Source organism: Triticum urartu, chromosome 4A, assembly GCF_056163025.1.
Source record: "Triticum urartu cultivar PI428250 chromosome 4A, HENAU_Tu73, whole genome shotgun sequence".
Classification (NCBI taxonomy): Eukaryota; Viridiplantae; Streptophyta; class Magnoliopsida; order Poales; family Poaceae; genus Triticum; species Triticum urartu.
The window spans coordinates 8,624,521-8,638,365 of NC_141876.1; the positions used below are offsets into that span (position 1 = coordinate 8,624,521).

The 13,845-nt window shown below is 47.3% G+C and overlaps 2 protein-coding genes across 3 annotated transcripts; both read right to left on the reverse strand.

Moving 5' to 3' along the window:
• Positions 1 to 525: 525 nt before the first annotated feature.
• LOC125550177 (putative oxidoreductase At1g06690, chloroplastic) lies at positions 526 to 5,422 on the reverse strand. Of its 2 annotated transcripts, none has more exons than XM_048713109.1 (9): positions 5,092 to 5,422; positions 2,804 to 2,888; positions 2,588 to 2,704; positions 2,199 to 2,263; positions 1,985 to 2,073; positions 1,797 to 1,876; positions 1,600 to 1,711; positions 1,395 to 1,514; positions 526 to 1,233 (listed from the first exon to the last, which is right to left on the reverse strand). In XM_048713109.1, the coding sequence occupies exons 1-9, from the start codon at positions 5,420 to 5,422 to the stop codon at positions 1,051 to 1,053; spliced, it is 1,182 nt and encodes a 393-aa protein (XP_048569066.1). In that variant the 3' UTR covers positions 526 to 1,050. The 2 variants fall into 2 exon arrangements, with proteins under 2 accessions (XP_048569066.1, XP_048569067.1); XM_048713110.2 differs by lacking the exon at positions 5,092 to 5,422 and adding an exon at positions 3,625 to 3,973.
• A 27-nt stretch (positions 5,423 to 5,449) lies between these two features.
• LOC125550176 (monodehydroascorbate reductase 3, cytosolic) lies at positions 5,450 to 9,176 on the reverse strand. Its single transcript, XM_048713108.2, has 10 exons — positions 8,972 to 9,176; positions 8,806 to 8,877; positions 8,173 to 8,224; positions 7,971 to 8,051; positions 7,318 to 7,436; positions 6,924 to 7,143; positions 6,648 to 6,766; positions 6,437 to 6,562; positions 6,051 to 6,191; positions 5,450 to 5,967 (listed from the first exon to the last, which is right to left on the reverse strand). Exons 1-10 carry the CDS (start codon positions 9,023 to 9,025, stop codon positions 5,644 to 5,646), a joined length of 1,308 nt encoding a protein of 435 aa, XP_048569065.1. The 5' UTR covers positions 9,026 to 9,176; the 3' UTR covers positions 5,450 to 5,643.
• Positions 9,177 to 13,845: the final 4,669 nt, after the last annotated feature.

The window sequence follows — 13,845 nt, forward strand, 5'->3', positions numbered from 1 at the left end:
AAGAAAATGAAATGCCTTTGTAACATACGAGTTTTCATCAATGTTTTAAATAGCGGGCTATGGTATATAGCGGCAACCCTTAAAAACAGCTATAGCGGGCTATATCGAGGCTATAGCGGCACATTGTACATGAAATCATTTAGCGACAGCATGCTCAAACAGCTATAGCTATAGCCGGCTATTTAAAACTATGGTTTTCATCCGAAACCCTGATACTTCGAAAGAGATTGTCCATTTTATACACAAAGTGCATCTAGTTTTTGCCGTAACCCTCTCAACTTTTTAGCACATGCTATGTGGGTGAAATGATGATACCATGCCAACTTTCAACCTTTTCAAAGTTCATTTGTACTGCTTTTCAATTTCAGGGTCATTTAGCTATAAAAATCAGTAAATGCATGAACATAGAACATCAACAATATTCAAAAGAACATATCAAAAGAACATAGAACATCTTAGTATGAAAACCTCCTCAAATAAAATTTATCATTGATATAAACAAAACATATTGACCACTCGCAAACATATCAATAAAAATAGCTTCTTCTTTTTTTCATTCATGACAGGTACCATGAAAACACCATTGTTTGCTTTAATATTTCTTTACATACACATTTTTAACGAAGAACAATGGTCAAATTTCGCAGTATTGTCGACCATATCTCATTGCCCAGATCCTCGTATATTCCCAAACAGAGGAGCAACTAATAACAATTTGCACGGCAAGCATCACCACCAACACCATGATTCCAACAATTTTATACTACTAGAATTGAAATACAATATTATGCCATGATCAGATCGGTCTCCAAGGCCGGGATATGCTCCCTGTTGGCCAGGGAGATCTATCCACCACCACATTCGCCGCTGTTTTCGGTGGAGCACATGATCCTCCTTGTCTCTCTGTCTATCTGTCTCCATGCCACTGAAAGTTTTTCCTCTCCATGATTGTCACTCTCATTTGTTAAGGTGGTATGTTATGTATCGTTGTGGGAGCACATGCTGGGGGGATCGAGGATCGAGACTCGATCCCCGGCCATGTGAAAGTCACTAGGCTCTGTACTCGTCGCCGCAGTCTCCGATGACCTCCATCAGGTTCCTGCCCCGCTGCGACGCCTCGGTGATGCTGCCCATGTCCTCCTCGTCCAGCAGCAGCGACAGGATGGTGTTGGTGTCCCTGATGTGCTCCGACAGACCCAGCCTCACGCCCACCATCGAACCAGCCACCGATGTCTGTCCCCAAGAACAATCACAGTGTCAGCAGTCATGAGTTATGGCGAATATCATGAGCAAACAGAGATGAGATGATAGATCTCGAGGCCAATACAATGAAGATATTCCTTTTCTAGAGGGAGAAATGTACGATGAAGATGTGGAGGAAGATGGAGGATTACCTGGTTCAGTATGTATCGTACAGCGACAGTTGAGATCGGGATGCCGTGTTTCAGTGACACCTTCTTCAAGGTCTGGAGCAGAGCCTGGAACAGGCTCCAGCCACCCCAAGCGTCGATCATCTGTCGTACGTTCAACAATGAGAACAGCAAGAGAAGACCGGAAGGTGGGCAACACGTTGAACTGAAAGGATTAAGAAATTCTCACCCTCTTATACTTCTGCAGGGATGGGGTATTCAGAGGAGGTCCAGCGAAAGGTATGTTGATGTTGGTGTCGAGGAACTTCTCGGACAATAGGCCACCCATCACCGTGCCATACCTGCATCCAAGAATAATCTCCTAAACTTCAAGCAATCCTGTACTCAAGGAGAAGAACAAAAAGGGATGGAGGGGAGGGAGCAAACGTGATAAGCTTGACTCCGGTAAGCTCACAAAGCTCTGCCATCTTTTTCTGCGGGCGCATATCCACAATAGAATGTTGAACCTGGCAATTACAACATCTCTCCTTATTTTATCTGAGGACCATATGATCATCGACAGTAGTAATGGAATATACATCATGCATGAGGTAAGTAAGCAGTCATATAAATACCTGGTTGCTGACAATTGGTATTCCATTTTCTAGGATTATTTGCAGCCTCTCTGTATCGAAGTTCGTCAGAGCTACAGTCTTTATCTTGCCTTCAGAATTTCCATAACAGAAAAGGGCATGATGTAAGAGTTCATTCACAGTAAAAAACCACAAGAGTGTAAGAGATGAGTACACAAGTGAACTATTATTATCCAGTCAAGGTTCAAAATATTACCTTCCTCCTTGAGGTCGGTGATGTGCTTTAGTGCATCTAGATATCCGGGATTTGCGTAGTCCCACCTGTTTTGTGATAAAGGGTCAGAAAAATTAGCACCTGTGGCAATAGTTATATGATGCAATTGTTCCGAGCATCCTCCCGAAAAAAAGTACTCAACGGGGTCAAAAGCTTTAAAGAAAATAACACTTCTCATGTTTGGGAGTTTACTGAATGTGCCAAAATACTGAAACTGAGTTATAAACTTGACAGGATGTTCACTGCTGATTATCAACAGAGATCCATTTCCAAATTTCATCGAAGGCTTCACTTTGCAATTTGCATTGACAATGAAGATGAAATGGTACAAACACATTATGATACCAAATCAGCAAGCCACACAAGCATACCAATGGAACTGCAGCATGTCCAAGGCAGCGACATCCATCCTCTTCCGGGACCTGTTGATGTTCTCCTCAACAAAGCTTCTTGTCATCTTAACAGGTGGCGGCACCCACTTTGTAAGCCTGCACATACATTTTAGCGACAGTCAGAAGGCAGCAGCAGGAAAGTCTGCCAAGGCTGCGTCTTGGTGGCACCAAGACTGTGACAAATTATTCGCTCACCCCCTGACTTCTTCTAGCATCTCCGGCGGGCGCTCGCGCCGAACTTTGTTGATGAACATGCCGTATAAATCCTCCGCCGGTCCATCTGCCAAGACAGCAATCATGTTTTCATACCAAGTCGGTAATATGCTCCAGTGAAGGAAAAAAAATGGAGACTATCATCTCATGTATCAACATTTAACGCTTTCACGGCCATTATCTGCAGCTCGTAATAACACAGAAACAGAGCACACTACATACACAGCCTCCTGCTCCAATCAAACCTGTCATGGGCCAGAATGCTGATCAGGCTACGGCATCACTGTCACTCTGTCAGGAAAACAGACACACAAGCAGAGGAGGTTTTCTCGACGTCCAGCAAGGGTAAGTGTGCCCGAGTCAGTGGACAGGTTAGCAGGCAATGGCGTTCGAGTAAGCACAGCTGGTTTCCTCGATGTGTTCCGGTGCCAGCGTCGCGTGGGTGTTGGGTTTATAAACTCTGAACCTGTATCCCCTCTGCTTCTATCTAACCACTACTGCTACAACTCTGCCTGACACTGAAACTGTAATTCTGTTCTTCGGTTCTATCCTGTGCTCTATCTGCTCCAGCCTAACTGATGCTGTTTATTTATTTTGAAGGAAAATCGCAGCTTCAACTTACAATGCATCAATTTTTCAAGAAGCAATCAGACGGCATCAAGCAAGCCCACTAGCGTTAGACATACAGTAGCAATTTATCCGTAGGAAACGAGGCCCGATGTACATGCACCCTAGGTGTTCGCGCAAATTCCTAAGAGAGACTGCACACGGAGAGATGGGTGGGTGGGTGGGGGGCTACGGACAGTGGTCGGCCATGTCGAAGGTGGAGAGGCCGGCGTCGGCGTAGGCGAGCATGGCGTCGACGGCGTCGGCGCGGTCGATGCGGCCCCACCCGCCGCTGGTCTGCCACATGCCGTTGAGCACCCGGCAGATGGCCAGCGACGAGTCGGTCCCGCCGCGGCTGCTGGCGAGCGTCGCCGCCCTCGCGCCCGGGGACGCCGACTCCACCGCCGGGCCCACGAACCCCGCGCACCTCGCGGGCCGCACGCGGCGCGGGGAAGGGGGCGCCGGCGAGAGCGCGCGGGCTGCTGACGACGACATGGCTGGCACGGGCACGGGCACGAGCCAGCGTTGGCGCGCGCGAGAGAGAGATAAGGCGCTCGTGGCTTCAGACTTCAGTACAAAGAGAGAAATTAACTTGTGTAAATTACTCTTAGTGACTTGGTCTAAAAAAATTACTGTACTTAGTGACTAACATGACACGCAGGACAAAACCTAGTCGAGAAAACCTAGAATAAATCCGTGTCTTTTGCCATCGACAAAACCATGCCCCAGAGTTTCCAAGACAAAGCTACAACGTGACGAGGACCGCCTTTTGAAAAGGGTTGCAAGTCTGCCATATCCGTACCGAATTACTTGTCGCATACATTGGCATAAATACGTCCGGATACATCTATTTCTGCGACAAGTAATTCCGAAAGGAGGTTACTTGCAGTGCAAAGCAATATAAACATGGTTATATTTGGGTTTCTAAACCACTAAAACGATCGCCAATGTCTACATAATAAGTCGTCTGACATGTCATTGCCGTTGCTCCTCTACCGGAGTCGAGTTTAATCTTACCGATGATAATTGGAAAGTTTTTTTGCACGTACCTCTAAGTACCATTGAAAGAATAGGATTTTTTTTGCACGTACTCGTAAGGGCCATTGAAAGAAGCACCCGGCATTAGATCTCACCGTAGGGTACGCCCGGCGAAACCGTAGTTACTCATCTCAAAACAAGTGCCGTTGGTTTAGTATAATTTCGTATTAACTTTGTACTCTCTCCGTTCCTGAATATAAGACCTTTTAGAGATTTGAATATAGACTGCATACAAAGCAAAACGAGTGAATCTTACGCTCTAAAATATGTCTACATACATCTGTATGTAGTAGTCAGTGAATGAAGGGATTAGTTTTTTCTCCTTGAAGATTATAATGTAAGTTAAGCAGATGGCGACATAGTTGAAGCAAACTCTGTTGCTAAGCCAAAATGAAGAGGCCAACGAAGGGACGGCCATTTCGGATTTAATTTGCAAAGCATTGGGTTTTTCTTTCTTCGCAAACCGAAAATAGATGGATATTCAGAGGCATTAAAACAGTTGGGCACCGCAACTCAAAATCGCACGGAAAATAGACGGAACGAGCGGCCGTGAGCCACGAGCGTGTGCGCACGCGGGACGCGGAAGCCTGATCCAGAGCGTGCGGAGGCGAGGCGATCCTACTCACAGATGTCGGCCATGTCGAAGGTGGCGAGCCCGCCGTCGGCGTAGGCGAGCATGGCGTCCACGGCGGCCGCCGGCGCCGCGCGGCCCCACGACGCGCCGCTCACCTGCCACATCCCGTTCACCACCCGGCACACCTCCAGCGCGTCCCCGGACGCCTTGCTCCTCACCGTCGCCGTCTTCCCCTTCCCCTCCTCCAGCCCCGACGCGCCCATCGCCGCCGCCACGGTGCACCTCCGTCTCCTCCCCCTCGCAGGCGCAAGTCGAGGAAGACCGGCGATCACGGCGGTGGTGGCCATCACGGCGCCGGCACCAGAGCGGCCACACAAAAGCATCCTCACAAAAGCTTATGCCAACAAATGTGTATTGAACTGACCGTAGGGGTGCGGGCTTTATTGAAACCTCAAAGGCGCGGAGAAACTGAGAGAGTATGTGGCATACAGACATCACAATAGCATCGACCAAATTGTACTGTGCAGTGAGCTATGTGTTTATGTATGTATGTATGTATTTGCAAATCTAATGCCCAACGTGACACTTCAGCGGCACGGCCACATCAGATCTTGCTGGCGAACTGGAGGCCGGCGGCCTTGAGCTCGTCGGGGCTGGCGGCGGGCGGCTGGGCCCTCGCGAGCTTGGCGATGGCGGCGTTCTCGTCCGGCAACCCGCCCTCCAGGAACGCGCCCACGCACTTGCCGTCCTTGACCCAGTACGACCCGAACTTGGGCTTGGCGGAGCTGGGGTCGGCGTCGCCGAACAGGATGGCGTCGCCGACGTTGTCCCCGTAGAACTGCCACGACAGGTCGAACGACCGCGAGTAGAAGTAGGGCAGGTAGTCGTACTCCTCCACGGCAGAGCCCGCCTCTTTCCCCTTGATCGCCTGGTGGAAATAGAGATGTGGTGTTGGTTGTTGCAGTTCAGAGGCCATATGGCGAAAAATGGAAGATGAAAATATGTCCTCACCTTCACGGCCTGCTCCGCGGACTTCCTGGAATGGTCGACATGCTCCACTCTCCTCTCGTCGTTGTAGATCTTCATCGGGAAGGTCGCCACGTCGCCAACGGCATACACTCCAGGGACACTTGTTTCGAAAAAAGCATCGGTCTGCACGAAATTTGTTCAGGCGCATCAGAAATTTGGGCATAAACGAGAACAAGCGAAAATGGAACTCAAGATGGCCCGGGCTGACAAACGCAGCTGCTTAGAGGAGAAAATAGCACACGCTATGGCAGACCAGCTGCCGTTCTTGATAAGGGGGCATACAGTTGAAGAATCATATACAATTTCTTTAACTGGAACAACGACACAAACTTCTGCACCCATAAAGGGCAAGTTTGAAGCAAACTAACCTTGATTCCACCTTTCTCCTCGGCAACTTGGCCTTTGAAGAGATTAGTCAACGGTCTGCCCCCAACACCGACGACAACAATATCAGCGTCGAGCACACTGCCGTCCTTTAGCTTAACTGCAGTCACCTGGCAAGCAGGAAACAAAGTGATAAGCATATGCACCTGCGATGAGAACAGTAGAGCTGAATTCAGATTTGGAAGCTGTACATACATCACCATTGGCGTCAGCATCAAAACCAATAGCAACTGTACCCTTCACGATCTTGACTCCTTTGTTGGTATAGTAACTCTCGTAGAAAGCTGCAATCTCGGCAGTGAAGAGACGAGGCACTACAAGAAACGAAATTATTGCGTTATACAGTTGTCAAAAACAGAATAACCTTCTAATTATAGTTTGCTTCACATCGTAACTGCATGCTAGTGGCATGAGGCAATGAGGCAAAGCTGAATAAAGATTAGTGATAGTATGTGAGTCATGGACACTTACTGCACCAAGGTTCAGGGAACACCATAGTCACATCAAGATCGTTCATCTTCAATACTGCACTTAGTTCAAGGCCAATGTAACCTCCTCCAACAACCACTGCCTTCCCACCCTTCTTTGCTTGGATAGCTGCGTACAGCTGGTCCGCATCGTCAACTTCCCTTAGGTACAGAATGTTGTTAGAATCAGCTCCTTGAGTGCCAAAATCAGAGAGCTTAATGACCTGAAAATCAAGTCAAAACATAAGTTTTACATCATAAGTAACAGCAACAGCAGCTAGTAATTGATAATTCTTTTATAAGGTCCGAGGGCAACATTTTGTTCCATCGCATACCCTTCATGTACAAAACAAATTGCTGACAGTTCAAAATCAAAATAAGAAGTCAATGACACATACTGAGGAGCCAGTAGCAATTAGCAAGATCTCATATGTAAAGGTTGCTCCAGCTTCACTAGTCAGAGTCTTGGAAGCAAGATCAGCTTTGACAATTTCAGTGCTCAGGATAAGCTCGATGCCTGCCAATACATGAATCATGAATATGCTCAGATGCAAAATCATTACATTAAGAACAAACACATGGAATGGATACTCTTGCAGACATATATTGCTTTGTCAACCTAGTTCTCAAAAGGAAAATAGACCCTGGGAAAATCGTCTGCTGAATACTAACAAATTTTGAATAGGCCAGAATAGTTTCATTTGAGGATCTCTGTTTCATATGTTACAAAATTATTTACCACAAGATTGAACAGGAAATAACGTTTCCTGATTAATTGCCTTGAAAAACTAGAAGAATGAGTAGTTACTTAAGCAGTAGGATTATCCACACACAGGGCCAGTGCAGTGAATAAGATATATCCAAAGGCGATAGTATGACAAGCTAATACCGCCATTTGGCTGGTGCCTGGGCCATACACCCTTACAGCTAAAGAATTGTGCAAGGAAGTAATCACAACTCAGTTTGGATAAATTGTGTAGGATGCAGGTTAGAACGCATACAACCATGAACTGCCAAAAAAAATACAGGGGACTTGGTCAGAAATACATACCTTTCTCTGAGTACCATTCAGGCAGGAGCCTCTCGCCTCCACTTCCCACGCACACATGGAATCCTGGCAATCTTGCAGGATCTGTTCATAGACAAAAACGCAAAGTGGGTCGGTCCTAACGACGTGTGTGCTAATCAAATGCGGTTTAAAAAATAGGGTGAATCAGGCATCAAGGTAAAAAGGCATGGACTGTAAAACTTACTCTGGGGGAACAGGTATGCCTTGCTGAGGGCAGGGCGCTCGTAAGGAGCCACCTGAAGCAAAAATCATGGTAAGAAATATGTTATACCATATATACTCTCACTAGATAGATAAGTAAAACCACGACTTGTTTGCGGTGACCAAACTGATAAACTGATAAACATTAGCAGCAGCAAGATGAGGAATAGGCTAATCATGGGTGCTACTACAGGGACCCAGGGAGAAGGTTGGTCAGTCCTGCTAGAAATCTAGTTTTCGCTCACATACGGCTAACAGTAACCAACATGATTTCAGTGACTAGTACTCCCTCCCTCACATATTAATTGTCGCTCAAACGGATGTATCTAGCACCGAAATGCGTCTAGATACATCCGTTTTAGAGACAATTGATATGAGACCAAGGTGGTGGTAATTTGAAGATAAACTAGAGATTCAGTACGAGCATACTAGGAAGATTAAACGCTTATTTATCCATGGCACAACTGTAATTCAGTGAACGTACGGCTGCCGGGGTGATAGAAACGTCTAGAATTGGATTCCTTTAGGGGAACACCGGAGTCCAAAACATCCATCCATCCAGAAATGCGTAGAGGCAGAGCAGAGAGGGGAGAGGGGGGAAGGGAGAATTACGTACGGCCTCCTTGGAGATGATGGCGAGCTCCCCCGGCTGCACGCCCTGCTTGGCGAACTCCCGCGCCGCGTACCCCTGCGCCAGCAAAAGCCGCGATGTGAGATCCGGGAAGAAAGGCAGTCGATCGATCGAACCCCCCGAAACGGAGCGGACGGAGGTGCGCGCTTACCCCGGAGACCCCGCCGCCGAGGACGACGTACTTGAAGTGCTTCCCGGACGCCATGGCCGGCGCGTGGAGGTAGGATCTGGCGAGCTGACCGGAGGCGGAGGCGGAGAGGATGGAATGGATGGAGCGGAGGCGTGATGGGGGCGAGAGGAGTGGGTGGTCTGGTTGGTTGTTGAAGAGTGTGGCAGGCCGAGCGTGCGGGCCCGGATGCGCGCGGGCCGGCCAATGGGGGGAGGCCCCGCCTGATTGGCTGGCTGGCTGGGCTCTACCGTGCACGTGGGCCGATCCTGGCCGCCCAGGACTGGTGATGGCCGTCCCGGCTGCAGAAGAGATGGATCGATGCCGGCCAGATGGTGTTCGATCAGTGGTGCACGTCACTGGCCGGCTACTTGCTCCACTTTCGGGCACAAATCAGAATAAGCTAATGATGCCACTCGCTCTCTGGTCTCTTCCGGACGCTGGATGCGCGATGCACGCCGAGAACCATCCATCTCGCAGGAAAAACGGCCCCCCGCGTCGCCTCGCTCTGGGCCACACGTGGGGCGGAAACCCTAGCGCCGCCACGGTTCTCCTTCTCCCTCACCCGTCTCGCCACCGTCAGAGGGCGCGTGCCGGCGAAGCCGGCCCGGCCCCGAGGAAGGCGGCGGCGGGGCTCTATCCCCTGCTGGTGCGGCGCGCCGAGAGGGGCCGCTTCACGACGCGCCGAGGAGATCCACTGGCGCTCGGCAGGGCTTTGGATCCGCGGTTCGCGCGCTGAGAGGGGCCGCTTCACGACGCGTCATAGGTGCTCGGTTCCCTGACGAAAGTCATGCTTAACTCGGTTTGGGCTGATGGCGAATGATGCCTTCGGGTGGGATTTTCCTTGTTGGAGGCGCCATCGAGGGGATCCGACACCTCTCCCTACTCCATCTTCTTGTCCCCCGGCGAAAACTGTGTGTAAGGGTGGCGTCAGTGGCGTCATTACTTTGTTGGAAGCATTTCCTTGAAGTCAAGTTCGGTGTGGGGAGCACTTGGTCTGTGGTGGTGTGGTGGATCTAGAGCGGGCAGCATTTTTGGTGAGCTTGGAGCTTTTGGTGGTGCATCCTTTTGGGACTGGTCATTCGGTCGACGGTGAAAGCAGCAGGAGCAACCTTCACATACAAAAGTAGTGTTGGGCAACCTATGTGTGCTTGCCTCCTAGGATCGGAGCGGCATATGTCTCGCTCTTTCGGGCATATCGTTCCTCTCAGGTGTCCTCGATGTTTGCAGATATGCTCGTGGTAGCCTAGTACAATAGGACGATTGTTGGTGTGCACTCTGGTAACAATGTAGGCGCTCGAGTGCCTACCCGGGTGTGTTGTGGTATTTTTGGCTTTCCGGCGCCTTGTATGTGTCGTGTTGTTTTAGTCCTAGTCTAGCTAGGCGCTGCTTGGTTTTTGCCTGGTTTTCCTTAATAAATTATGCAACACTATTTTTCTTCTTCTTTTTTACCATTCACCTTTATGCGGTGCATTCCTTCTTTGAGGGTGTTCTTGTAATACCTCTTTTTGATCAACAAAGTTGGTAGCTCTCCAGCCAACATTAAAAAAAAGAACCATCGATCTCAACCCTGGACACATCGGCCTCGTCCGTAGTTCACGAGGCTGCTAGACACTTTGCTCCGGACGTCATGCCTTGGCGTCCGAGGTGCTTCACGAAGATTAACCATTGGATCTTTAGAGATGAACACTATGAAAGATCTTTGGTGACCATCGTCGTCGTGGAGATGTAGAAGGTAACTGCAGCACAATCTGTAATCACCCCGCTCGTTCGACCGTATCTGAATCACCACCATCAAGCCATGGACCATAGCGCTATCGGCCTGTCACCGCCAACGTAGAAGTGCAACACCTTGCAGCCATGGTCCACCTCCTAGTAGAGAGCCCGACGCATGCGATTCCAGCCAGATGCCGCACTCGCCACCTGCCTTCACTAGCCGCAAGGAGCAGCTGGCGATCGGGAAAATATCTGGTGCACCGGAGCTTGTGGTGCTACCGATGCACCAAACTCATATACCGCTTTAAAATGTTCGAAGGATTCTGAAAAAAATAGCACATTCACACAACATCAATGTAGGTTGTCACAAAATTTCAAGTCAAAATTTGAAACATAACTCAAAAAACAAAAATGAAAAATTCAACACTGAATAGTACATAACATAATTTGGGCATTAGATTTGGCCCATTATCACACTGATGTCATTTTTGTATCTTAAAAATGTTTTAAACTTTCATACAAAATTTTGTGACATCATACATTGATGTGTGTTAATGTGCTAATTTTTTTAGATTTTTTTTAAAATGTTCTATAGCATCCGGTGCACCGGTAGCACCATTAGTGCGGGTGCACAGGATACATCCCCGCGGGCGATCCGTGGATGGCTTGGTGCTGACGGGCGCATGCGGTTGCCGATCCATATATTCCTGACTTCAGGTCTAGCCACAAGATCCTCCTCTGCATGCCACATCCATGGCTCCAACGAGCCAGATTCGCGCGTATGATAGTCTCCAACGTATTTACTTTTTGTTTTGGCCTCTAATTTACATGATTTGAATGAAACTAACCAAGACTAACATTGTTTTAAGCGGAACTACCTTGGTGTTATTTTTTGTGCAGAAATAAAAATTCTCGGAATTGGACGAAACTTCACGGAGATTTTTTATGGAATAAATAAAAAAATACTGGAGCCGCCGACATCCATCTTCCCAAGAAAATAAGAAAGAACGTTTCATCGCGTTTTATGATACGGAGCTGTCACCGTCTCTTGTCCTCATTGGGAGCCCTAATCTGGAGTCCGTTTGTGGCTCTGGAGAGAAGGATTCGTCATCGTCGTCATCACTAACCCTTCTCCATCAATTATTTCCCGATTCTCACCACTAAGAGTGTGTAATCCCTTGCAGGCATACTAGAGGTAGATGGAGATGAATGAGATTTATTATGTAATCATGTTAATTTGTTAGGGATTGATCCTTAGTATTCACTATGTTCTGAGATTGATATTGTTATGACTTTGCTATGCTTAATGCTTGTTAGTAGGGACCAGGTGTCATGATTTCGTACCTGGACACTTATGCTTTCATGAATATATTTGAGATGCTGATCTTACCTGCAAGTTGTATACCTCTGTTATCATTCCGAACCTTAGACTTCCAAGGTGACCATTAAAAGTGCTAGTGGTCGACTAGAGGGGGGTGAATAGACGATTTTTATAAAAGTCTTCGAAACAGGCAATGTCCTCGAAGACGTGGAAGCAAAATAGTCACTAAACAGAATACAACGAAAGATAAACTACACTAGGCAAGCTGGTATGTCAACAACAATTGAAGTAAGATGCGAAGATAGACAACAACTAGGTAGTAGAGAAGAATTAAGGAAGAGTGTGAAGACAAAGATGTAATCAGAAGAAATGTCTTCACACAATGTCTTCGAATAGAATGAGCATGTAAAGGCTTCACGAAACTAAACAATAAGTAAAGGAGTGAAGTGATATAACCAGTTGCTCGGAGAAGACACGTGATTTGTTTGACCAATTCCAGCTGCTGTGACAGCTGTATGTGGTTAGGCTAAGATTAAACTCTGAAGACCTAGTCTTCACCTTATTCCCCTTGAGCTAATTCATACGTCTCCAATGTGTCTATATTTTTTATTGTTCCATGCTATTATATTATCCGTTTTGGATATTTTATATGTATTAATATGCTATTTTATATTATTTTTGGGGGTAACCTATTAACCTAGAGCCCAGTGCTAGTTCCTGTTTTTTCCTTATTTTTGAGATTCGCAGAAAAGGAATACCAAACGGAATAAAACCTTCGCGATTATTTTTCTTGGACAAGAAGACTTGGAGATGAAGTCGGAGGAGCCACGAGGCAGCCACAAGGACGGAGGGCGCCCCCCCCCCCCACCCTTGTGGGCCCCTCGTGCACCTCTTGACATAATTTCTTCACCTATATATACTCTTATATCCCCAAACCAACAGGGGGAGCCACGAAAACACTTTTCCACCGCCGCAACCTTCTGTACCCGTGAGATCCCATCTAGGGGCCTTTTTCGGCATCTTGTCGGAGGGGGATTCGATCACGGAGGGCTTCTACATCAACTCTATTGCCCTTCCGATGAAGCGTGAGTAGTTTACCACAGACCTACGGGTCCATAGCTAGTAGATAGATGGTTTCTTCTCTCTCTTTGATTCTCAATACCATGTTCTCCTCGTTGTTCTTGGAGATCTATTCGATGTAATACTCTTTTGCGGTGTGTTTGTCGAGATCCGATGAATTGTGGATTTATGATCAGCTTATCTATGAATATTGTTTGAATCTCCTCTGAATTCTTTTATGCATAATTTGATATCTTTGTAATTCTCTTTGAATTACCGGTTTGGTTTGGCCAACTAGATTGGTTTTCTTGCAATGGGAGAAGTGCTTAGTTTTGGGTTCAAACTTGTGGTGTCCTTTCCCAGTGACAGTAGGGGCAGCAAGACACGTATTGTATTGTTGTCATCGAGGATAAAAAGATGGGGTTTTCATCATATTGCTTGAGTTAATTCCTCTACATCATGTCATCTTGCTTAATGTGTTACTCTGTTCTTTATGAACTTAATACTCTAGATGCATGTTGGATAGCGGTCGATGTGTGGAGTAATAGTAGTAGATGCAGAATCGTTTCGGTCTACTTGACACGGACGTGATGCCTATATTCATAATCATTGCCTTAGATATCGTCATAACTTTACGCTTTTCTATCAATTGCTTGGCAGTAATTTGTTCACCCACCGCATTATTTTCTATCTTGAGAGAAGCCTCTTGTGAAACCTATGGCCCCTGGGTCTTTTTTTGAGAAACCTGAATAAGATTTACTCG